At 47.0% G+C, this 24,740-nt stretch overlaps 1 protein-coding gene across 1 annotated transcript; it reads left to right on the plus strand.

Annotated features, from left to right (window-relative positions):
- The first annotated feature begins 1,041 nt into the window (after nt 1-1,041).
- Nucleotides 1,042-23,432, plus strand: Muc13 (mucin 13, cell surface associated). The gene is made up of 11 exons (XM_052739900.1): nt 1,042-1,060; nt 3,727-3,849; nt 5,029-5,135; nt 7,893-7,954; nt 10,379-10,545; nt 14,109-14,234; nt 14,882-15,005; nt 15,595-15,632; nt 18,466-18,550; nt 21,747-21,957; nt 22,541-23,432. The coding sequence occupies exons 1-10, from the start codon at nt 1,042-1,044 to the stop codon at nt 21,955-21,957; spliced, it is 1,062 nt and encodes a 353-aa protein (XP_052595860.1). The 3' UTR covers nt 22,541-23,432.
- The last annotated feature ends 1,308 nt before the right edge of the window (nt 23,433-24,740 follow it).

Genomic DNA, 24,740 nt, shown 5'->3' on the forward strand with positions numbered 1-24,740 from the left:
CTTATGCAGCCCAGGCTGGCCTCCACAGGCATATACCATCTCTCCTGACTTTGTACTCTTCATAATAAATATTATCACCCCAACTCTACACTAAGTTCTCCATACCTATCGTTAAGCTACATTATTAGTTAGTAAGTGTCATAGTTTTCAGTAACATTTTTAATTTTTGTCTGTTTAATTTTATTTATTTTTTGTGTTTAGAAGTAGTCGTGTGTTTCCACTTTTAACATAATCATATATATATATGTGTGTGTGTGTGTGTGTATATATATATATACATATATATATATATGTATATATATATATTCACTTTTCCAGAAAACCCTAAGTTGAGTGCTGATTAGAATTGACAGTAATTACCATTGTTTATCCAATGCACTGTCTTCTGACACTTGTCTTCTTTGTTCCTGCAACCAAAATCACAGCAGCCTCTGCCTCAAGTACTGCCGAAGGTAACTCTGAGAACTCTACCAACTCTGAGAACTCTACCAACTCTGAGAACTCTACCAACACTACAGCTCAGCCCTCTGGGACAACTCCGTCTACCAACACTACAGCTCAGCCCTCTGGGACAACTCCGTCTACCAACACTACAGCTCAGCCCTCTGGGACAACTCCATCTACCAACACTACAGCTCAGCCCTCTGGGACAACTCCGTCTACCAACACTACAGCTCAGCCCTCTGGGACAACTCCGTCTACCAACACTACAGCTCAGCCCTCTGGGACAACTCAGTCTACCAACACTACAGCTCAGCCCTCTGGGACAACTCAGTCTACCAACACTACAGCTCAGCCCTCTGGGACAACTCAGTCTACCAACACTACAGCTCAGCCCTCTGGGACAACTCAGTCTACCAACACTACAGCTCAGCCCTCTGGGACAACTCAGTCTACCAATGTCTCCTCACAAACTACCACTCCAGGTAAGAGTGATCCCTAAAAGTCTCCTCTCTGGGCTGCACAGCACTGGGGGTGTGACGTGTCAGTGTGTTCTGGAGAGGAAGGGAAATGGCTAGGATAAAACCTCAAAGTTCCGTCATGACAGAAGAGGCCCAAGGTGAGCAGTCAGTCACATTCTTTCCTTCCTGCTGCTGAAGCTCCCTGCCGGCGGTGGAGTGTGTTTTTATGAGTTTGGTCTTTGTGAAGCTACCCATAGGAGAGTTGGAAGTAGCTTCAGGTTCTCTCAAAAGACCAGATTTGACTAAGTGCTGGCTCATTGGCCACACTTGTCTTCTTGTTTATTTGTTTGTTTGTTTTTCAAGACAGGGTTTCTCTGTGTAGTTTTGGTGCCTGTCCTGGATCTCACTCTGTAGAACAGGTTGGCTTCAAACTCACAGAGATCTGCCTGGCTCTGCCTCCCAAGTGCTGGGATTAAAGGCATGCGCCACCACTGCCCGGCCAGCCACACTTGTCTTTAGGGAAGAAGTCAGCTCTACCCTGGAGTCAGTCAAGATGGTGGCTTGACTCAGTTTCCAAATCACAATTTGGAAACTGAGTCAAGCCTTTGAGTTTGAGCTCAAGGGTTAAGACACCATACAATGGCTTCCTCAAACAGATGCAGGCTGACCAGGGCCCAAGCACAGCCATTTGTGTGTAATTGGTCATAAGCCAACATTACTAAAATAGAAACTACTTGGCTCGGTGTCCTCCAAGCTTGAGTGACACTTTTAAGTGTCACCTAAATTTATCAGTGACAGACAAACAGTTACGTATTTTAAGCTTTGTGGGACAACACAGGGTCTCTGTCAAAACTGTTAACTTCTGACATTTTAACATAAAAGCAGCCATGTCAATGTAAAAATGAGTGAACTTGGCTATATCCCAATAAAACTTGATTTATAAAAATAAAGTGTTGGTTAGTTATGGCTCATGAGCCATAATTTACCAACCTTGTCTAGAGGACTCCTCAAGCTTCAGAGTTTAGAGTTCAAATATACTGTGCCATTCTCAGAGAAGGAAAATGAGACCCCAAGAAAACAGTGACTTGCCCAAAGAGAGTGGGTTTGTGTTTCCCTATACTTTTGATCATTTTCCAAGTTTTCCTTGATAGAGCTAAGAAGATAGAACTCAGCCTGTCTATGGCGCTGCTTCCCCAATCTTCTAGGCAGAGAAGGGCAGAGGGGTCACAGCCATGTGGATGGCTGTGGTGGACTCTGGCATGGGAGCTTCTCCAGGCCGCTCCTGCTTCCTCCACAGCAGTCCTGTGTGAGTGGCTCATGCTGGCTGGCACGAGGCAAATCGCTTCTCTCGGCTTCAGTGGAATCACTTAAGACTTTGTAATGAATGCCGGGTGGTGGTGGCGCATGCCTTAATCCCAACACTCAGGAAGCAGAGGCAGGTGGATCTCTGTGAGTTCAAAGCCAGCCTGGTCTACAGAGCAAGTTCCAGGACAGCCAGGGCTACACAGAGAAACCCTGTCTCAAAAAACCAAAAGAAAAGAAAAGAAAAAAAAAAAAACGCTGTTGGAAAAATCTTCAGACTCTATGGAGATGAAGAAAATGGCAACCTATGGCTGAGTTCAGTGGTAGAGCACTTGCCTAGCATGCATGAGGCCTGGTTTCAGTCCTCAGTACTGGAAAAAGGAAGGGAAGGGAAAGGATGGAAGGGGAGGGGAGGGGAGGGGGAGGCCAACCAAGATCACCATTTGCTCACCTACAGAACATCCCCCCTCCAATTTCACCTGCTCTCTGGAAAGAGGGCCTGAGACACGCGTGCCTGGCCCAGAACCTAGGCCAGGGTTCAGGAGCCATTGTACTATTTCTTTATGCTACGTCCTCGCTCACAGAGCTAAGGGTGTAGTGCATCCTAGTTTCTCCTCTTAGAAAGCTCACTGGGTTGCCCAGGCCAGTCCACCCTGACTGAACCTGATCTTGTGAGAAGCTAAGTAGGGGTGTGATTCGGTTCATACTTCAACAGGAGGAAGTTCACTGGTGAATCTGCATTGTCTCTCCCTTATTGTTCCCTTCCTCCTTCCATTTCTTCTTTTTGAGGCAGAATCTTCTGTAGACCAGGCTGGCCTCAAACTGCCAGAGATCCTGTGTCTACCTCTTAAGGGCTGGGATTAAACGCATATGCCACCATGCCTGGCTTTCTTCATGAATGTGTGCCGGCTCTGCTTATCAGACCAAGACATCTAGTTTCCCTTTGGAACTTCCTGCTGCCCTGCCCTGTAGGGCGATCGCCACACCATTCTGTAAAAACGTGGCTTTGTTTTAAGAAGGTTTTGGGGAGCCCTACTCGGTGGCAGAGAAGCAGGCACTGAATGTCCTTGAGCACTGGAGAGTTCTGAAGATCTTCCACTCCTTAGGATTGGAAAGCTGCCTTTCTTCACAAGCAGGGCTCTGCCCACCAATCTCTAACCTCAACTGTCAGTGAGCATTCAGCTCCGAAACCACAACATTGGGCTTCCCCAGAGACCGAAGCAGTCTGTTCTCAGCCCTTCTAAGAAAGTATTATAGAGTCATACAAAAAGGGTATGGAGGCCAGGTGTGGTGGTGCACACCTTTAGTCCCAGCACTGGGGAGGCAGAGGCAGGCAGATCTTTGTGAGTTCAAGGCCAGCCTGGTCAACATAAGTTCCAGGACAGCCAGGGCTACACAGTGAGACCGTGTCTCTAAAGAAAAACAAGTGTGTCTAGAGGGAGGGTGTGAAGAGCGGACATGAGTCACCAGGAGTTATTTGCTGAGTTCCATGGATTTGTAATGTCTTCCTCCTCCATCTAAGGTCCCCGTGATCCTTGTGAGATTAACCCCTGTGGAGGAACTGCTTCTTGTGTTAACCTGCATTCTGACCGTTTCTGCTTGTGTTCAGAAGGCTATTACTATAACACTTCAACATGTGTGAAAGGTAAGTTACAAGAGATGAACACGGCAGAGCCCTGAACCTCATAACTAAAGTAGGCTTTAGGGGAATCTCAAAATGGTAGGAAAGTGGGCAGAGGAAAAATTGAAAGCAAAGAAAGGTGGCCAGGGAAGGCTTTTGTCCCAGCCAACCCTGGGGGAGTAGAGATCGCGGAAGGCCGATTTGCAAGCAAGCTAGGTCTGGTGTGGGCAGAACCCTTCCCTCTGCTGCTCTGGAATGCAGCAGATGCAAAATAAGAGCAAGTGTTGCCGGAGCCCCTGAAAACTGACTCTGTGATGACGAGCTTGTCCACGGTGTACCATTACAACGTCAGGGCACTGAGGCAGAAGAGGGGTAGCAGGCTGGGCCCTGATCTGAGCTGTCCAAGCTCCAGACATGGACTTTGAATGCACCTCAGTACAAACCGGCATAGGTCACCCGGGTGCTGTGGGGCCCTGGCTGCCTGTCCAAACCAGCAGTTCTCCACCTTCCTGATGCTGTGACCCTTTTACAGTGCCTCATGTTGTGGGGGCCACCAACCATAAGATTATTTTCATTGCTACTTCATAACTGTCATTTTGTCACTGTTATGAATCGTCATGTAAATATCCATGTTTTCCGATCACCTTAGGAGAGCCCTATGAAAGGGTTCACCTCTCACAGGTTGAAAACCACTGGTCTAAATGACTCCTTTTTGTTCTGCCTCATGAGTAAGAAATGACTTTTCTTGCTAGAGCAGGTCAGTGATATAGTAAGTGAATGTCCTATGTTACCCATAACAGTTAGAGATATGCCCCCAAAGTTTGTATTTTTAACACTAATTTCTGGGGATCTACTCTATGTAAATGATACCCCCCCCAAAAAAAAACCTTCTATTTTAAATAGTGAGCACTAAGTTCAAGAATTTAAAAAAAAAAAAAGCCACACATGGTAGCACATGTCTTAAATTCCAGCACTTGGGAGGCAGAGCAGACAGTTCTCTGTAAGTTCGAGGGCAGCCTGGTCTACAAATGGAGTTCCAGACCAGCCAGTAGCCAGGACTACACAGTGAGACCATGTCTAAAGGGGGAAATGGAAAAGAAAGAGAAAAAAAAGAGAAGAAAAGTAGCTTATGTTTTAAACACAAAATTGAAGGGGGTGCTATTAACGTTAAATGGTTCAGAAAGGGTCTGCCTGGTTTTTCAGGAAAGACATTCCCTGGAGAGCTTACAGTGAGGGTGCCTGAATCACCTGACTTGGAAGAAAAAAACTCCAAAGCCTATGAAAACTTTCATAACTACATTCTCAACTTTGTAAGTGTTTCCCCACTTTCCCACCTACGAAGCAGCTCCCTTCTCACCTGGACCTGCGGGGGGGGGGGGGGGGGGGGGGGGGGGGGGGGGGGGACACTGGTCTTCTTGTGGCCACAGGGCACAGTCGTATGTTGTTGATAAAGTGAAATGTACCTCCTCTGAGTGGGCATGTAGATCCCCTGGGATTCTTGGGCCTCCGAAGTATTGTGCAGCTGAGACAGGGCACCCGGCAGAGCCCTGCCCTGCCTCCAGAAGTGGTGTTGGGACACAGTGCCCACCTCCCTGTTATCGAAGCTATCCGTGTGGTTTTGAATAGACAAGAGCTCTCGCGGTGTCTTGTTATTTCAGAACAGGCTGGGGCTATGGCTTAGTGACAGAGTGCTTTTCCAGCACGAGAAAGACCTCGGGTTTTACCCCATAGCAATAACAACTTAATTAGGAATTCATTATTTTGGACTAGGGAGTGTAGCTCAATGGTAGACATTTTTCTTTTTCCTATGTTCAGATTTGCATAAATTTCCATACCAACATGGCTTATTTTTACCTGTAATAGAGGAACTTTATCAGATACTTTCTCCTCTCCATTTTCAAAAACCTTGACAAAAACATTTCACTTCATTTCTGTTCTTGAGAGGGAATGTGTTGGCAGGGAAGGAGTGAAGTGTGGAAAGACATTCTGGAGCCATGGTTGCTGGGCCTGGGAAACTCTCCATAGCATTTAGTCAGCCAGTGTTTAGACACCTGAGCTCAGCCAGGGCTGGGTGTTCCTGGGGGAGCCAGGGAGGTAGGAAGCATTCATATGGTTTCAAAGAGTGTTTTTGTTTACATGGTTTTAGAGAGGGTTTTTGTGTGGTTGCTCTTTTAAAAATATTTTATTTGTTGTATGTGTGTGCGTGCACATGGGCGTATGTCATAGTGTCTGTGTCAGAGGACAACATTCAGGAGTTGGCCCTCCTTCCACCTTGCTGAGGCATGGTCTCTTGTTTCTGCCACACTTCATTTTCCAGGCTAGCTAGCCTTTCCAAGAGGATCTCCTTTCTCTGCCTCCCATCTCACCTAAGAATGCTGGGATTCATTGGCGGTGGTGGCACACGTCTTTAATCCCAGCACTCGGGAGGCAGAGACAGGCTGATCTCTGTTAAGTTTGAGGCCAGCCTGGGCTACAGAGTGAGTTCCAGGGCAGGACAGCCAGGGCTGTTGTACAGAGAAACCCTGTCTCAAAAAACAAAGAAAAAAAAAGAAAGAAAAAGAAAGCTGGGATTACAGATATATACCACTGCATCCATCTTTCATTTTTTAAGATTAATTTATTCATGTATTTTATGTACATGAGTGTTCTGTCTTCATGCATATCAGAAGAGGGCATCAGATCTCATTACAGGTGGTTTTGAGCCCCCATGTGGTTGCTGGGAATTGAACTCAGGACCTCTGGAAGAGCAGCCAGTGCTCTTAACCTCTAAGCCATTTCTCCAGCTCCTGCATCTGTCTATAATGTGGGTCCTAGGGATTCAACTCAGATTTGTGAGGCGAGCGCTTTGACCCGTTTTAGTGATTTGAGACAAGGTCTCTCACTGTATTCCAGACTGGCCTGGAACTCACTATATAACTGGGAATGACCTCAAATGATGGTAGTCCTCCTGTCTCAGCCTTTTGAACACTAGCATTATAGGCATGAGGCACCATGCCTGGTTTCAATTATATTTTTTTTTTTTTTTCGGTTTTTTGAGACAGGGTTTCTCTGTGTAGCTTTGCGCCTCTCCTGGAACTCACTTGGTAGTCCAGGCTGGCCTCGAACTCACAGAAATCCGCCTGGCTCTGCCTCCCAAGTGCTGGGATTAAAGGCGTGTGCCACCACCGCCCGGCCTCAATGATATTTTTAATTCAAAGGGGATATTTCAGAACCCCTTGGCATTCTCTGGAGCATAGTTAGGAAATCAGAGACCTTCTCCTTCTCAACAGACCTTGTGTGCCAGTCCAAGCTCAAGCCATGAGACCTTTCCCAGGGTCTATCCAGTTGGATCTAATTGGACTTTGCATAGAGATTATCTCTTCTGCACTGTGCCTGGGATACTAAGCTCAATGTTTCTATTTCTGTAAATAAGCTGAGGCTTGGGGACATAGACCTGTGATCCCAGCTACTTAGGAAGCTGAGGCAGGAGGATGACAAGTTCAAGGTTTGCCTGGACTGAAGAGTGAATTCAAAGCCAACCTAATCAACATACATATTTTAGAAAGAGTTGGATTGGGCATATGGCTCAGTGGTATAACACTTGCCTAGCATGTACAGGGTCCTGGGTTCAATTCCTAGAACCACAAAATAAACAGATACATAAATGTATAAACGTAAAATGAAAAGGGCTCAACAGTGGAGTAGTTGCCTAATGTGAGTGTGACTTGGCCAGTAGAATGCCCGCCCCTAGGTTGGATCTCCAGCAGTGTGCCCTCCGGGTGTGGTGGTACATGCCTGTAATCCCAGCACTTCAGAGGTGGAGGCAGGAGGAGGATCAGGAGTTTAAGGCCATCCTTGGCTACACTGTAAGCTTGAGGCCAGCCTAGGCTACATGAAACCCTGTCTCAGGAAGGAAGGAAGGAAAGAAGGAAGGAAGGGTGGGAGGAGAGAGAGAGGGAGGAAAGAGGGAAAGGGGAGAAGGAAGAGGGAGGGGAAGGAGGGAGCAAAGAAGGAAATCAATGTTGAAACCTAGAACATAATTTTTAAAATGTTTTTCATCTTGTAATTCCATCTATTCTCCTCCACAGCTTGGAAATGCACTTAATCAGTCTGGCTATGGTTATGGACAGACTATAATTCTTAAAGTGAGGTAAGTTTGTGCGCTGGACCAGTGAGCTGTGCTGCCTCACGTAGCTGTCAGGGACATAACCTTTCAGATTGCTTATGGTGAATGGAAGGGGTATAACAGCCTGTGTTCATGAGCCACCAAGACACTGTGTGAAAGCCTTAGGCTCAGCACTTGTCTGCTGCTGGCCCACAGGCTTCTCAGCAGGTTTGGCATGGCCAAGGCCCACAAAGGCAAGTGGGGGTAGTTGGAGGGGAACACATCGTAGAAAGCACCGGTGGCCAGCAGAGGCCTTCACGGGCTGTTGGATGCTACTTGCCAGAATATGGCAACTGGTAATAAAGTTCTGGGGCCCAGAAAGGAGCTATGGAGAGAGGCTTATCAGTCCATGGCAGTTCCAGATGACTCCTCGGTCATGATCCAGTGAGGTACATCATGGGACAGAATGTTGCAGATTATACAAGGGAGGAAGACCAAGATGTAAGAAACAGTTCTTGGGCCAGCGAGATGGCTTAGGGGGTGAAGGCACTTGCCGCCAACCTTGATGACCTGGGTTAGATCCCCAGAATTCTAGAAAGTTGTCCTCTGACCTCCATATGTGTGCTGCAGCACTCATGGACACACACACACACACACACACACACACACACACACACACACACAAATAAATGTAAGTTAAAAAAATTAAGTTATCTCAGTATGTAAAGAACAATGTAACTCCAAATATGAAGGAAAATATGAATAAGAAAATTCATGCTACTATGAAAGAGAATCCAGTCTATGGCCTGGCAGTGGTGGTGCACGCCTTTAAGCCCAGCACTTGTAAAGCAGAGGCAGGTGGATCTCTGTGAGTTCAAGACCAGCCTGGTCTACAGATAGAGTTCCAGGACAGCCAGGACTACACCGAGAAACCCTGTCTCAAAAAAACAAAAGAAAGCCGGGCGGTGGTGGCTCATGCCTTTAATCCCAGCACTTGGGAGGCAGAGCCAGGCGGATCTCTGTGAGTTCGAGGCCAGCCTGGGCTACCAAGTGAGTTCCAGGAAAGGCGCAAAGCTACACAGAGAAACCCTGTCTCGAAAAACCAAAAAAAAAAAAAAAAAAAAACAAAAACAAAAGAAAGAGAGAGAGAGAGAGAGAGAGAATCCAGTCTATGAGAAAGAGCCCAAGAGAGAAGTTACAAAAGAAATGTGGGCTAGAGAGATAGGGTCAGTGGTTAAAATCACTGGCGGCTCCTCCAGAGGACCCGGGTTTGATTCCCAGCACCCACGTGGTGGCTTACTCTGGTTCCAGGGTATCTAATTCCCTCTTCTGGCCTCTGTGGGCACCAGCCATGCATGTAGCGCACAGACATACATGCAGGCAAAAGATACACACAAAATATAAAATAAAACTTATTATAAAAAAAATGTAGTGACCCCTCCCCCCCAAAAAAAAACAAATGCAATAACCCCAAATGTCCCATGCCCAGAAAAAGAGCTTTTTGGTAGCTCAAAATAAGGCAAGCTTCCTCAGAGCTTGGGAACAGCCTGCTAAGAGCTAAAGTAATTTTATGATTTTTTTTCTCATAAATGCAACACACTTATTGACCAAGCAACTGAAAATAACAATATTAAGGTGGAGAGCAAGTGACAGTTGATGCCAGTCTGGCTTCCATATGCATGCACACACATGAGCACACACACACACACACACACACACACACACACACACACACACACATATATACACACACAAACACACATGAACTCATACACACACACACAAACATATACACAGGAACACACACATACACAAACACACACATACACACAAACACACAACACATACATACATACACATACACACACATATATACACACACAAACACACATGAACTCATACACACACACAAACATATACACAGGAACACACACATACACAAACACACACACACACAAACACACAACACATACATACATACACATACACACACACATGAACTCATACACACACACACACACACATAAGAAGAGGTGGCTAGCCAGAGCACTACAGAAGGAACTGTGTGCCTCAGTGGTGCCTCTAATATCATATGGACTCAGGCCGGCGTGAGCAGGGTGTGGCCTGGAGAAGGAAGGCTGTTGGTGGTTGCCCGGCATCTTGTTCACGTGGACCAAGTTTGTTCACATGAACTAGTGTGGTTGGATCCTTTGGTTACAAATCATACCTCTGTCAATCCCTGACTTGAGGACTCCAAGTGCCTTCCAATAGACTGCTGTTCTCATTGTAGCTTCTCTGAACACATGTCAAACAGAAGCCACCAGGCTGAAAACTCCACACTGTATCACCCAGGCCTGCATATGTGGTCCACGGTTGTGGAGCCAGGCCAAGAACTCAGGAGATTTGGACATCGGGGAGGTTCATATACTGTGTATTGACTCATCATGGACATCTTTATTTCATTTTTAGTGACTTCTCTTCACTGTCAGCAAGATCTGCAATGCGTGCTGCTGAAAAGACTGTCTACGTGTCAGTAGTAAACATGTTTGAAGAAAGCACAACTCAAAATGAAACTACTATAGCTGCTGCCATTGATAAGGCAGTTCAGGACGATGGAAACATAACGAGCTATACTAGTAAGTACTAAAAATTTGACTTCAAGTTTGCCTAAAGATCTAACTTTCTGTTAATCTTTCCATTATATGTGAGAAGGGAGCAAGTCAAGAGATGGAGTGCTGTCTCCAAATTTTCCTTTTTTTCTTTCTTTCTTTTTCTTTTTTTTTTTTTTTTCTTTTTTTTTTTTTCTTTTTGAAACAAGGTTTCTCTGTATAGCTCTAGCTGTCCTGGAACCCACTCTGTAGACCAGGCTGGCCTTGAACTCAGATATCCACCTGCCTCTGCCTCCTGAGGGCTGGGATTAAAGGCATGACCTGCCACCACCCAGCTCTAAATTTCCCTTTTAAAAAGATTTTATTTAGTTAGTTATTTTTAATTGCATGTGTAGGCCTGTGTGTAGGTATGTACACATGAGTGCAGATGCCCAAAGAGGCCAGAGGTGTCTGATCCCATGGAGTAACTAACAGCTGCCTGATGTGAGTGCTGAGAACTAAACTCCAGGCAGGCTCTTCCTCTGGAAGAGCATCAAGTGCCCTTAACTGCTGAGCCCTCCCTACAGTCTCACATTTTTGCTTTTTACTGACTAGAACCTCTCTGAGTTAGTTTGTGAAGCTAATCTCTCTCTCTCTCTCTCTCTCTCTCTCTCTCTCTCTCTCTCTCTCTCTCTCTCTCTCTCTCTCTCTCTCTGTGGGGGGGGGGGGCGTGTATCTGGAAGTCAACCCAGGTGTTGTCTCTCAGGAGTCATCCACCGTGAGTTCTGGCCATCCCCCTAGTGCTGGGGATTTAACTTAGAACCTCCTGGAGGCTAGTCAGTTATTCCACCACTGAGCTACTCCCAGAAGTCTACCTTTTTATTTATTTATTTTTCTAAAGATGTATTTATTTATTATACATACAGTGTTCTGCCGGCATGCGTGCCTACAGGCCAGAAGAGGGCACCAGATCCCATTATAGATGGTTGTGAGCCACCACATGGTTGCTGGAAATTGAACTCAGGTCCTCCAGAAGAGCAGCTAGTGCTCTTAACCTCTGAGCCATCTCTCCAGCCCAAAGTCTACCTTTTTAAAGACAAGGTCTCGTTCATCCTTGAATTCACTGATTAGGTTAGATTGGCTGGCCAGTGAGGCCCAAAAGTCCCCCTAACCCCACTTCTCCAGAGCTAGAATTACAAGTGGGCTCCACCAGGCCTGGCTTTTTTTTTTTTTTTTAAACAAGTGGGCTCCACCATGCCTGGCTTTTTTATGTGGATACTCAGGGTTGAACTCAGGTCCTCAGGCTTCCCCAGCAAGTACTTTAGTGACTGAGCCGTCTCCCCAACCCCTAATTTCTGTTTTTTCAAAACATAAATGAATATGTTCGCTTAGAGTTTCCCAACACCCTTTCTCTTTCGTTGGGACTTTACAAAGATTCTTGACAACATGTTAGGGCCTGGAGCATAAGTGCTTTGTGACAAAGCTCTCCTAAGGGGCGTACCATAGCTATCTACCAATCTGTTTCTTCTTGGGCTCAGAATTTTGTCTAGTGCAGGAGCTCATATCCCCATAGCCTCTGTGCCCTGGGCCTTGTACCGTTGGGGGCCAGACGGGACTTAGCACACACATGAAGAGTTGGGAGTCACCGTCAGCATGGACACGGAGCTCAGGTGATCATCAGCTGAGAACAACTTACGCATGTCTCAGGATAATCTTGGGGATCCCCCCTCCCAACTGCAGTCTCCTCGTTTTTATACTCCCGAGTCATTGCTGTGCCTAGAAACCCTGGTACAACTGAAACTAGTCGGTGCTGGCTCTGAAAAGTGCTTTTTGGACCACCTCCCTGAACATCTCCAGTCATTTGGCTTAAATTAACTGAGAACCACAGGCTGACGTCTAGAGATAGCCACAGAGCAAACTGCCCCAGATGGAAGCCAATGCCTCAGTTTTCCTGCTCTTCAGGTCTGGTCACAAAAATATATTCTCTTCTGGACCTTCTTTTTCTCTAGCTTTTGGATTGGAGGTTATACTGGCTAATTTTATGTCAATTTGACACAAGCTAGAGTCATCTGAGAGGTGGGAACCTCAGCTGAGAAAGTGTGTCCATTAGATTGGACTGTAGGCAGCCTGTAGGGCGTTTTCTTAATCAGTGATTGATGGGGGATGGCCCAGTCCATTGTGGATGCTGCCACCCCTAGGCTGGTGGTCCTGGGTTCTGTAAGAGAGCAGGCTGAGCAAGCTAGTAAGCAGCACCCCTCCATGGCCTCTGCATCAGCTCCTGCCTCCAGGTTCCTGCCCTGCTTGAGTTCCTGTCCTGACTTCCTTTGATGATAAACTGTGAGGTGGAAGCGTAAGCAGAATAATCCCTTTCCTCCCATCTTGCTCTTTGGTCACTGTGTTTCATCACAGCAATGGTAACCCTAACTAGGACAGAGGTCTTTTCAAGCTACAGGGGTTAGTGACAGCTCAGACTCTTTGTTAGAGGAACAGCACTACCTCTCTACTCCTTTATCCCCTGCTCCCTCCACTCTCAGACCCATCTTCCCCCCCCTAACACTTACCGTCCACAGTTAGACGAGCATTTTTGGCTGTTCTCTCAAGGCATGCTCCTGCTGAGAGTCTTCCAGAGCTTTCTGGCTTAGGGAATAAGTCAGGGGCTGGAGAGATGGGCAGTGGTCAGTAACACTTGCTGTTCAATGATGAAAACTGAACTGGAACTTGTATCCCAGCAACCTTGTCAGGGGCCTAACACATACCTTTAACTCCAGCTCCAGAAAATCTGACAGCCTCGTCTGGCCTCCCTGCACACATGGCGTGACTCACATACACACACACACACACACACACACACAACACACACACACACACACACAACACACACACACACACACACACACACACACACACACACACACACACACAAATTAAAAAAATTTTAGGGGTTGGAGAGATGGCTCAGAGGTTAAGGGCACTGGCTGCTCCTCCAAAGGTCCTGAGTTCAATTCCCAGCAACCACATGGTGGCTCACAACCATCTGCAATGAGATCTGGTTCCCTCTTTGGGCCTGCAGGGATGGATGAGTGCAGGCAGAACATTGTATACATAATAAATAAATAAATCTTTAAAAAAAAAATTTAAACTTAGTGTCAAAAGCTGGGTTTAGTGGCACAAGCCTTTAATCCTAACACTTGAGAGGCAGAGGCAGGCAGATCTCCAAGTTCAAGGCCAGCTTGGTCTACAGATCGAGTTCCTGGACAGTCAGGGGTACACAAAGAAACCCTATCAAACAAACAAACAAAAGCCAAAAAAAACCAACCAAACAAACAAACAAAAAAACCTTAATGTCCTTAGCCTAACATTTAAATGTCACTGTATCTACAGATGAACAAAAGAATGAAGGCTTATCGAGGCTCCTGGTGCGGCCACTGTCAATCACTCAATCACGTGAACAAGGATTATTAGCACCATTTCATAGGTGGAGGAATGTTGGACCCGTCAAAAATCAAATGATACCGAATAGAGAGTAGAGTGAGAAAGTGAGGAGGTGAAACGCTTTCATGAATTATGCGGGCTTGCTCAATGTGTGTTTCACCCATTCATGCCTCTCACAGGACAAGATTTGTGTGACCTTTTCGGCTGTGAGAAGGACGAGAATAACTGCCAGAATGGTTTTCAATGCACATGCAAACCTGGGCTGGCAAGGCCGAACATACTGGTTCCCTTTTGTGTTCGTCTTCGTAAGTGTCCCGCCTGCTCCCAAACGTCCCTCACAACTCTCACTTTCCCTCCTCTAGTATTTTCTTTCTTTTTTTTTTTTGGTGGGGGGAGGGTGTTTCAAAACAAGGTTTCTCTGTGTAGCCTTGTCTGTCCTGGAGCTCGCTCTGTAGACCAGGCTGGCCTCGAACTCACAGAGATCCACCTGCCTCTGCCTCTGCCTCCCGAGTGCTGGAATTAAAGGTGTGCGCCACCACCACCTGGCTTCTTTTTTGTTTTCTATTTTCAAAACAAAAACATGACTGCTTAAGTTCCCATGGGCTAGGAGCTTCACAAGAGGCACATCTTTATTTTACTTAGAAAAACCAGTGTACAAAATTATAGGCTGTTGCATGTCATCTTGGGGTTGAAGCGATCGTCTCTGGGCTGGGGAGACGGCTCAGCCAGCAAGGGCTCTTGCTGAGCAAGCCTGAGTTTCTTCCCCAAACCCAGGTAAAGGTGGAGGGAGAGAACTGACTCTGCCCATAAACTTGTCCTGTGACGTCACACATGTGCTGTGGAATGCCCTCCTCCATCACACACACACACACACACACACACACACACACACACACTTTTTTTTTTAAGATATCGTTTCTGATAACGACCTTGAACTCCCTTTATTTTAAAGCTCAAGAGTGTCCTGAGACCTGCAAAGCAGAAGACAAGAAGCAATGCTTAATGAAGGATAACGGAGCACCGGAGTGTGTGTGCATGCCAGGCTACCAGAAGACTACCGATGAGAAGTGTGAAGAGTAAGAAATCACTCCATCTTTATCTTGTCACAGCATAGCTAGGCCGGAGCTTGCAGCACATATGAAGGTTTAGTATCGGGAAGCTGGCGAGCTGGCATGGGTTGGCAGGTTTAGTGTATCTCTGTGTCATCATCATCCCAGAGTTCTGGAGCATCCTGTATCTCTAGAAACTGCAGTAGGTAGGACCTATCATACAACAGTTAGAAACAGGATAGGTGCCCATTACAAGATGAGGAAACAAAACTGAGTATGAGTAATATGTTCACCAGTTGCCCCTTGAGAGGGTCCGTGCTACTCCATGCCTCTTGGGTTCAGCTTCGCCTGAATTGCCAAGCCTTCCTGGAGTTCAGAGGAGGCTATGTTTAGTCTGTGGCAAATGAAGCCACATTGGACTGAGTACACTTCACCGTACCAGCACCACATGGAATAGACTCTTGGGAAAATGGTAGCGTAAAGAAGAGAACAGAAAGGGTAAGGAAGGACAGAAGGAAAGGCAGACGGGAAGGGAGAAATGGAAATTGGGGTGGGAACTCCAGCACACTTCCCACGAGGGTCTTTAACCTGACTTCCTATTGTGACCATGTTCCAGGTGTCCATTTGGCTACAGCGGGATGGATTGCAAAGACCGTAAGTATAGACACCCTAAGTTACTAAACATCCAAGAAACACATGTGAACTGCATCCAGGGTCCTGCTCACTCCACCAAAGTCTTCCTTCATTCACTGAGAGAGAAACTCGGCTTGGAGCTTGTCTCCTGGGCCCCGCATCCCACATCCACACTTAGGTGATGGGCAGCAAGAGTTCTGCTGTTAGAAATAACAGAACCCGAACCCAGGGCTGAGCAGGTGCCTCTGAACCCACTCCAGACCAGAGAAGGGCATCCTCGCTCATTATACTCAATGTCTGTTTTTGTTTTTGTTTTTTCCGGAGCTGAGGACCGAACCCAGGGCCTTGCGCTTGCTAGGCAAGCGCTCTACCACTGAGCTAAATCCCCAACCCCAATGTCTATATTATAGATGGTGCTTCCCAAAATGGTGGGTGTTGGGGGGCACAACTTAGGAAGCAGGCATTTAAATGCTCAGGCTGGTGTTATCGAATCTTATTATTCATTCATTTATTTATTAATTTTGGAGACAGGATTTTACTGTGTAATCCTGGCTGGCCTAGCACTGGCTATGTAGACTGAGGCTGGCCTCGATCTCAAAGAAATTAGACTGCCTCTGCCTCCCAAGCGCAGGATTAAAGGCCTGTGCTGCCACCAGGCTGGGCCAGGTCTTATCAAGTCTTACTGTTTACTGGTTTGGATTGGCTGTTGCAAAACAGTGTATCGTTCTCTTCCATGCCTCGTCCCCATCCCCACCAGTCTGGGACAATGTTAGCTTTAAATTTTAAATTACCTTTAAATTGTCATAATGAACGGAAGCCCAACAACCCAGGAGGCGGTGACTATGACCATCCGCTTCTCGGCAGCCGTGAGAACAATGTGAAGAGAGTCTCCATTCCGTTGTAAGAACGGACCTGCTAAGCCATTTCTCCCTCCTGGGTCTTCCCTTTCCACATCTAGAAATGAGAAGTTGGGTATATAGATAACCTGTCAGGTCCTTCCCCAACTTCATGGTCTGTGATCCCAGGTCAGAGGTGACATTTGTGATGTATCAGAGACAGAGGTCTAGAGTAGCATTGTCTAGTACAAACAGAATATGATCAACACACATCATTGCAAATTGTGAACGTTTCCAACAAAATTCTGAAAGTCAATGAGGTGAACTTTCTTTTACTAACATATTCCACTTAATTCAAAATATTTAAGCATGCAATCAGTTTCAGAGTATTAATTAGGGGCTGGAGAGGTGGCTCAGTGGTTAAGAGCACTTGCTGCTCTTGGAGAGGACTGGAGTTCAGTTCCCAGCACCCATGCTGAGTAGCACACAAGTGCTTGTAACTCTGGCTCCAGGGGACCTACTGGCCTTTTCGTGCACATATACATACACACATTCACATTCAATTTTAAACAGGGGGGGGGGGAGGAATACTAATAAGTTTTCCCTTTTCTGTTTTTGTTTTTTGTTTTTTGAGACGAGGTTTCTCTGTGTAGCCCTGGCTGCCCTAGAACTCATTCTGTACACCAGGCTGGCCGCAAACTCAGAGATTCGCCTGCCTCTGCCTCCAGAGTGGTAGGATTAAAGGTGTGTGCCACCACTGCCTGCCATTTATGAGTTTTCCAGGTTAAGTATTGAAACTGGTGTGTATGTTATGTTCACAAGCTATTCTTAGGGTCATATTCCAAGAGTCCATAGCAGCCAGGCATAGTGTTGAACATCTGTAATCTCAGTACTAGGGATGCTGAGGCAGGAGGACCGCTGTGAGTTCAAGCCCATCCTGGGCTATACAACAAAGGGTCTATAGCACTAGTCTGAGGTAGAAGAGTGTAGGCATTGACAAACTCCTCCCTCGTAAGCCATTACCTGCCTCCTCTGCTGGTGACATGTTCCATCCCCATCCGCAGGCTTGTGAAAAGGAAGAGCTATGGAGGGCAGGTAATGGTGGGAGAGATGGAGAGGGAGTGTAGACCTCAGTGAGGTCTTCCACCCCACACAGCCCAGGAAGAACTTGCCGCCATCAGCCTCTTTTGTATTTGTGATTTTAGAGCCTGAAAGGCTGCGTGTAATGATTGTGTGCTGCAGACAACCTAACGGTGAGGGTATGACTAGGGTACGAGGACAAGGAAGGGTGGCAGCAGAGACAAGCACCTGCCCTGTGTGCCTCGTGCCTCTGCAGGGCTGGGAGACAGGAACCTGAAGGAGCTCACACTGTGCAGGAGACAGAAGGACCCGATGGCTGGGGGCTGTTTGTTCCTGTTTCACTTCTGTGGCTGAGACAAATACCCTGGCCAAAAGCAGTAGAAGAGAGAAAAGCTTGGCTGGGCAGCAGTGGCGCACGCCTTTAATCCCAGCACTCGGGAGGCAGAGCCAGGTGGATCTCTGTGAGTTCAAGGCCAGCCTGGTCTACAGAGCGAGATCCAGGACAGAGAAACCCTGTCTCGAAAAACAGAGAGAGAGAGAGAGAGAGAGAGAGAGAGAGAGAGAGAGAGAGAGAGAGAGAGAGAGAGAGAGAGAGAAGAAAGGGAGAGAGAATCAGGGCAGGAACTCAACCATTGCATCCACAGTCAAGAGCAAAAAGAGAATGAACGCATGGATCCTTGCTTGCTGCTCTCTTGCTCCCAGCTAGCTTTCTTCTCTCTTACTGTTCCAGACCCCCTGCCTAGGGAATGGGGCTCCCCACAGTGGACTGGGTCATCCTGTATCAGTTAACAGTCAAGACAAACCCCTGCCCCAGACATACCACATAGGCTAGCCCAGTTCAGATAACGCCTCATGAAGACTCTCTTCCCAGGTTAGGTTGTGCCAAGTTGTGCCAGGTAAGACTCACCAGGACCCTGCTCTTGTCTCTTCCCTTTCAGAATTCCAGCTCATCCTCACCATCGTGGGCACCATTGCTGGAGCCCTCATCCTCATCCTGCTGATCGCACTGATCGTCTTGGCGAGGTATGGGGGTGGGTAGATACGGCTGGATATGCCGCCTTCCAAAACACTCTCATGGGTGAAGAGGAGGAAATAAGGGAGGCCTCTCTCCCACAACTGAATGGTTTTCCTTATTTAAATTACTGTCTTTCTTTTTGAAGGATTTATGTCTGTTATTTTTATGTATGTATAAGTTTGTATTTTATGCCAACATTTACTTATGGATGTCTATAGAAGTGAGTACAGGAGCTCAAGGAATCCAGAAGAGAGGGTATCAGATCCCCTAGAGCTGGAGTGATAGACAGTTGTGAGCCACCCAACCTGGATGCTGGGACCTGAACTCGGGTCCTCTCCAAGAGCAGTATGTGTTCTTAACCATTGAACATCACTTTAGCCCATACTCAATTTTACCTTTTTAAGTGATATTATATACATGGTTCTATATCCTTTATGATTTAATTTTTTTGTTCAATTTTATTTTTGCTTCACACTAATCAGACCCAACAATCAGCTTTCTATGACATTAATAACTCTTCACTAGGGCCAGGTGTGGTAATGTACACCTTATCCCAGCACTTGGGAGGCAGAGGCAGGCAGATCTCTGTCAGTTTGAGACCAGCCTGGAGTGAGTACCAGGACAGTTATGGCTATGTAGAGAGACCCTGTCTCAAATAACAGAAAACCAACTTTCCATCAGCACCATTTAACTCAAGTTATGCATAGCTGTATACACCTGTGTACTCGGTACTTGGAAAGTGGAGTCAGGAGGATTAAGAGTTTGGGGTCATCCTCAACTACATAGCAAGTTTGTGGCCAGCCTTGACTATATAAGATCCTACGTCACAAAAAAAAAAAAAAAAAAAAAAAAAAAAAAAAAAAAAAAACAACCAGGACTGGGTCTGGGGCTCAGTAGTTGGTAGAGTGTTTGCATCGCCTGCGTGAAGACCAGGACTTGATCTCTAGCATAGCATAAACCAGGTGTGGTGGTGCCTCCTCGTCGCCCCAGCTCAGGTGGTAGAGGCAGGAGGCTCAGAAGTTCCAGGTCATCCTTGGTTACACAAAGAGTTTCAGGCCAGCCTGGGCTCTGCGAGACAGTGTCAAACAAACAAATATCTATTTAATTCCACTGATGTTGTCAAATGTAACTCCCCCAAACCACCCCATTGGCTAGAACTCTGCCGAATGGTACAAAGGCACCTCAACAGGTCCCAAAGCAACCTCTGCAGAAACTCTGGGTTTTTAAGTAGTGGGGTCATCTCTTTGTGGCTCCTTCTCAGCTTGGTGTCTTCAGTCTCTTAAGGGAAAGGAAGGAAGGTCTCTTTAGTCATTCAGCAATATTTAGCAATGCTGCAGCTCTTCCGGTAGCTGGGAGAAGGATGCTGCGACCCTCTTCCCATCTTCATGTGCCCAGTGGGATCCACATTGTGAAAAGCAGCTATCTTCCCCACCCCTAACATTTAACTCAGACCTTACATTCTGGCCTTTTCCTGATATAACTGTAGAGGATGGACAGACATTCAATTCTTTTTGTTTTGTTTGTTTTTTGAGACAGGGTTTCTCTGTGTAGCCCAGGCTGTCCTGGATCTTGCTCTGTAGACCAGGCTGGCCTCGAACTCACAGAGATCTGTCTGGCTCTGCCTCCCGAGTGCTGGGATTAAAGGCATGGGCCACTACCACCTGATATACTTGGTTCTTATTCTATTGTTGATGTTTTCTTCCATTTTGATGTTAACCTTTCCCAGAGCAAAGCTAGAATCAGTCACATGGGCATCCCTACAATATCTAGCTTTCTCACTTCTAGAAAGACAGGTAGAACATGCCTGGTTTTGGAGCAAGCCTACATCCTCTTTTCTTAAGGTAGCTGGTTGACTGTCCTGGCCCTTCAGGGACCAGAGTTACTATAGAATTGTGTGGCCTTGTGACAGTTTTATATCAAGGCTTCTCCATCCCACTGCAGAGCCAGGTTCTTAGCCCAGCCATAGAGTCAGAGTTCTTGAGGATACAGCATGACATTTTTGCCTCCTTGATCAGCCCATAGGGCAGGGGAGCCTTTGCTACTCTGGATGAGAGACTGTCAAAAGGTGTAAACTGAGCTAGCTAGCTAAGGCAATGGGTCAATGACATTCCCAATGTGACTGAAGCACAGGTGTGCTGGGAGTGGCCTGCGTCATAGATGCAGCTGTCCCCACTCTCTTGTTCTGGGGAGTGGGACTATGGCCCATGGGCAGGAAGATGAGCAGGTGTCTAATCCGAGTGAGTAGGACGATGCCTCTGTGAGTACAAATGCTTACACTTGGCTTAGAATTCCCACACTAGAGGCCCCTGAAGTGCCCCAACCAGTCCTGTCATACTGCCAAAGCCTGTTTCCTTTTCTCCTTGTTGTGTATGTGTGTGTGGCTTGTGTCTATCTGTGTAGACACATATATACTGGTGTGGGTACTATGCATGTGAGTGAATGTGTAGGCTGAGGGTTGCTGTCAGGAGGCTTCCTCTGCTAGCTGAGGCAGGGCCTTCCTCTTGTCCCAGAGCTCACAGATATGGCCACCCCGGCTAGCTAGCTTACTCCAGGGATCTCTATCCGGGGTGCCCTCCTTTCCAAGTGCTAGAATGACAGGCGGGCCTTCATGCTCACCTGACATTTGCATAGTCTCCCAAGTCTGGTCCTCACGCTTCCGTGGCAAGTACTTTAATAGCAGAGCTATCTCCTCACTCTCCTTTTTCCTTTTCATTTTTGTGGCTTTTTGTTGTTGTTGTTGTTGCTGTTATTTCGAGACAAGGTTTCTCTCTGTCGCTTTGGTGCCTGTCCTGGATCTCACTCTGTAGACCAGGCTGGCCTCGAACTCACAAGAGATCCGCCTGGCTCTGCCTCCCGAGTGCTGGGATTAAAGGGTGTGTCACCATGCCCAGGCCCACATTAGCATTAAGCGTGCTTCTCAATTGGATATGAAACTAATAAAAGTGAAAGAGAAATTGTGACGTACGACGCCAGCAGAATAAATGGCTACAGAGACCTCTCAGTGAGTGAGAGGAGCTAAGCATACCAAGGACTTAGAAAAGGAAAAGGGAGCCGGGCGGTGGTCTCTGAAATCAAGGCGAGTCTGGTCTACATAATGAGTCCCAGGACAGCCAAGGATTCAGGGATGCAGGGATCAGGGGGAAAAAATTCCTTCAAGAAACTTTGCTGCCATCCCTAGATCCTAATTCATTTTCCTGATTATAGCTCAAAGAAGAAAAAGAAGAATGTGGAAGAACAGAATTTGATTGAGAATGACTTCCACAATGTACGGATGCAGCAAACCGGCTTCAGCAACTCCGGCTTCAGCAGCCCTGGAGCAGACAACAGCATCTTCCCCAAAGTCAGGACGGGGACCCCCAGGCAGACCCAAAATCCCTATGGAAACCAGAGAAGCATGCCGCACCCTGACTACTAGGTGAGTGTAGCCTCTGACTTTGCAGAATATAATACCCAGGCAAGGGAAAGCTGAAGCAGAGATAGAGAGGTGGTTACTTCCATTGCCATGATAAGACACCATGACCAAGACCCCTTGTAGAAGGAAGAGTTTACTGGAGGCTTACAGTTTCAGAGGGTGAGTGCATGGCCACCATGGTGGAGAGTGTGGCAGGCAGGCGTGGCACTGGAGCATGAGAGGTCACATCCTTAGGAGGCAAAGAGAGTTAACTGGGAACGGGCTTTTGAAACCTCAAATCCTGCCTCTAATGACACCCCTCCTCCATCAGGGCCACATCTCCTAATCCTTCCCAAACAGTTCCACCAACCAGGGGCTAAATATTCAAACATGTGAGTCTATGGGGGCCATCCTCATTCAAACCACCACCTCAGGCTAGGCTACATAGATCCTGCCTCAAAACAAACAAATACCCTAAAGACATAGGGAGAAGAGAGAGAAAGCTAGAGAAGACGAAAGTGATAATAACTGACAAATCTTAGTGTTTTCTTGTTGCAGTTTGGAAATCTTTCCTAAGCCTCATCTCTGTATCTCTCCTCCTGTCTAGAATGATAAGAATTTGGAGTCCTCCCTAGCCCAGCCGACACAAGCTGTGATCTTGAGTGTTTAGAGGACAAGAGAAGTGGGCAGAGACAAAGGCCTGACCTCCAGGGTTCTCTCCACCCCATCTCTCAACCCCTCTGAGTGTGGACCTGTGTGAAGAATGCAGCTTGCTGAGGACACCTATGAAATTAAATGCACATAGACACTATGAGCCTTGTTAAGTGTTGATTTTCTCCAGTTAGGACAAAACGCTAAGATGGTAATTGGTGCAGGCTTTTCTTTCCTGGTGCGTCAACAGCATTTCCAATCTAGAGGGAGCACCCTCGTAACCCATCCCTGGGCAGCGCCGCTCCTGAGCTCTGGACTCTGGCCACCCGTGAACAGACAGTGGCTTGTGGTAGGGGCAGGAGACAGAAGCATCTCCCAGCTTTCTCAGGAGGGCTATGGGAATCCAGGATCCTTCCGATGAGAATGAGAAGGCTTGGACTAGCTCTGTCCTCCATGGGGGCTTTCAAGTCTTTCAGGTGTTAGCTGGTAGGAGAAGAAAGGAGGAGAAACACGAGCCTAGGTAGTCGAGAGAGGCCAAGGAAGCTATGCGGGAAGGGCAAGTGAGGGAGAAGGGAGCAGGTGGCACCTGTTCCCTTGGCGTCCCTCCTCAGGAAGTAAATGGGCATGTCTCAGATCCTGAGAAAGCCATAAAAGCATAGTGAAGTCCCTATGACAGCACAGGCCTTCTGTCTGGAGCTGTGCCGAAGGGTCCAGATGTCCACTCTATGATGCAGGTTCCATGGGTTCTTCACTGGGCCTCAGCCTGCTCCATGATGGTGGCTTAGCAGTGTGCCGCCTCTCCCTGCCCCCCACCCCCACGGGATAAATACACTCAGCAGTCTTTTTAAATGTTAATTATGCCCCTGTGTCTGATGTCTGATCCTTTCAAAAGGTACTTTTATTTGTTATTATTATTTGTGTGACTGTTCATTGTGAAAGGCAATGATGCAATAAAACATCTTTGGTACTCTGTGTCCTTTCTTGTTCGGGAGTTCTTGGTGGAATAGACAGCAGTGAGCCTCGTTTTATTTTGTTTCTGGTTTGAGATAGGTCTCCCGTATCCCAGACTGGCTTCAAACTTTCTAGATAGTAGAAGATGACCAGAGATTTTTGCCCTTCCTGCCTCCACCTCTCTAGGGCTGGGATTACAGGTGTGTGCCACCATGCCTGAGTTATGTGGTGGGTCGGGATCATACCAGGGCTTCATGCATGCCAGACAAGCCCCGGATAGCAACCAAGCTAGTTCTTAGACCCTAGCATGAGTCTCATTTCATTTTTTAAAGATTTGTTTTATTTTTAAGTGTGTGTGTGTGTAGGTAGGTAGGTAGGTAGGTAGATAGGTAGGTAGGTGGGTGGGTATAGATAGCCGTAGAGGCCAGAGGCATTATATCCTCTAAGCTAGAGTTAAGGGGAGTGTGAGCTGTCTAAGATACTGAGAACTCAACTCAGGCCTTCTGTAAGAGCAGTTAAGTCTAGCTCTTCCTCTCCTCTCATTTTAAACAGAAAATGTGAGACAACAGCCGTGAGCAACTGACATTTGCTGCCCTCTTTAGGGTTTTTGCATCACCCACGACAACATTTTTACCTGTCGTAGATCATGCGGGCTGCTAGCCCCCAAACACAACTCTACGACAAGTAGCCAGGCTGTGGGTGGGACTCGTGCCACTCCTGGCTCCAGGGATTGGCCCAGACCAATCCGTGGAGTCCCATCTTCCGCCACTGGGGTGGACTTACGCTGAAGACCTGTTGAAAGTAGACTCTGGGAGCAAAAGAACCTTTGTCCCAGACTCAGGATGTTTATTTAAGGTTCTTTCCCAAACTCCCTGTCTTGCGGCTGGTGAGATGATGTGGTTGGTAAAGGCGCTGGCTGCCAAACCTGACAACCTGACTTGGATCCCCAGGACCCACGTGGTGAAGAGAACTGACTCCCACAAGTTGTTCCCTGACCTTCAGACTTAGGAGAGAGAGGCAGGCGGATCTCTGAGTTCAAGGCCAGCCTGGTCGACACAGTGAAACTATACATACACACACACACACACACACACACACACACACATATATATATATATATAAACTTCTCTGTCCTGGGTCAGGCTCGTCCCCAACTCTGAAACAGGAAGAACGGAAAACAGATAATGATGTTAGAAAACATAGTG

The sequence above is a fragment of the Peromyscus californicus genome, unplaced genomic scaffold (genome assembly GCF_007827085.1).
Source record: "Peromyscus californicus insignis strain IS unplaced genomic scaffold, ASM782708v3 Scaffold_16__1_contigs__length_79575227, whole genome shotgun sequence".
In the NCBI taxonomy this organism is placed as follows: domain Eukaryota; kingdom Metazoa; phylum Chordata; class Mammalia; order Rodentia; family Cricetidae; genus Peromyscus; species Peromyscus californicus.

Coding starts and splice junctions, on each gene's coding strand:
- Muc13 (XM_052739900.1), top strand. Junction 7,955..10,378: donor ACTATAATTCTTAAAGTGAG/GTAAGTTTGTGC, acceptor TTTCATTTTTAG/TGACTTCTCTTCACTGTCAG. Junction 10,546..14,108: donor AAACATAACGAGCTATACTA/GTAAGTACTAAA, acceptor TGCCTCTCACAG/GACAAGATTTGTGTGACCTT.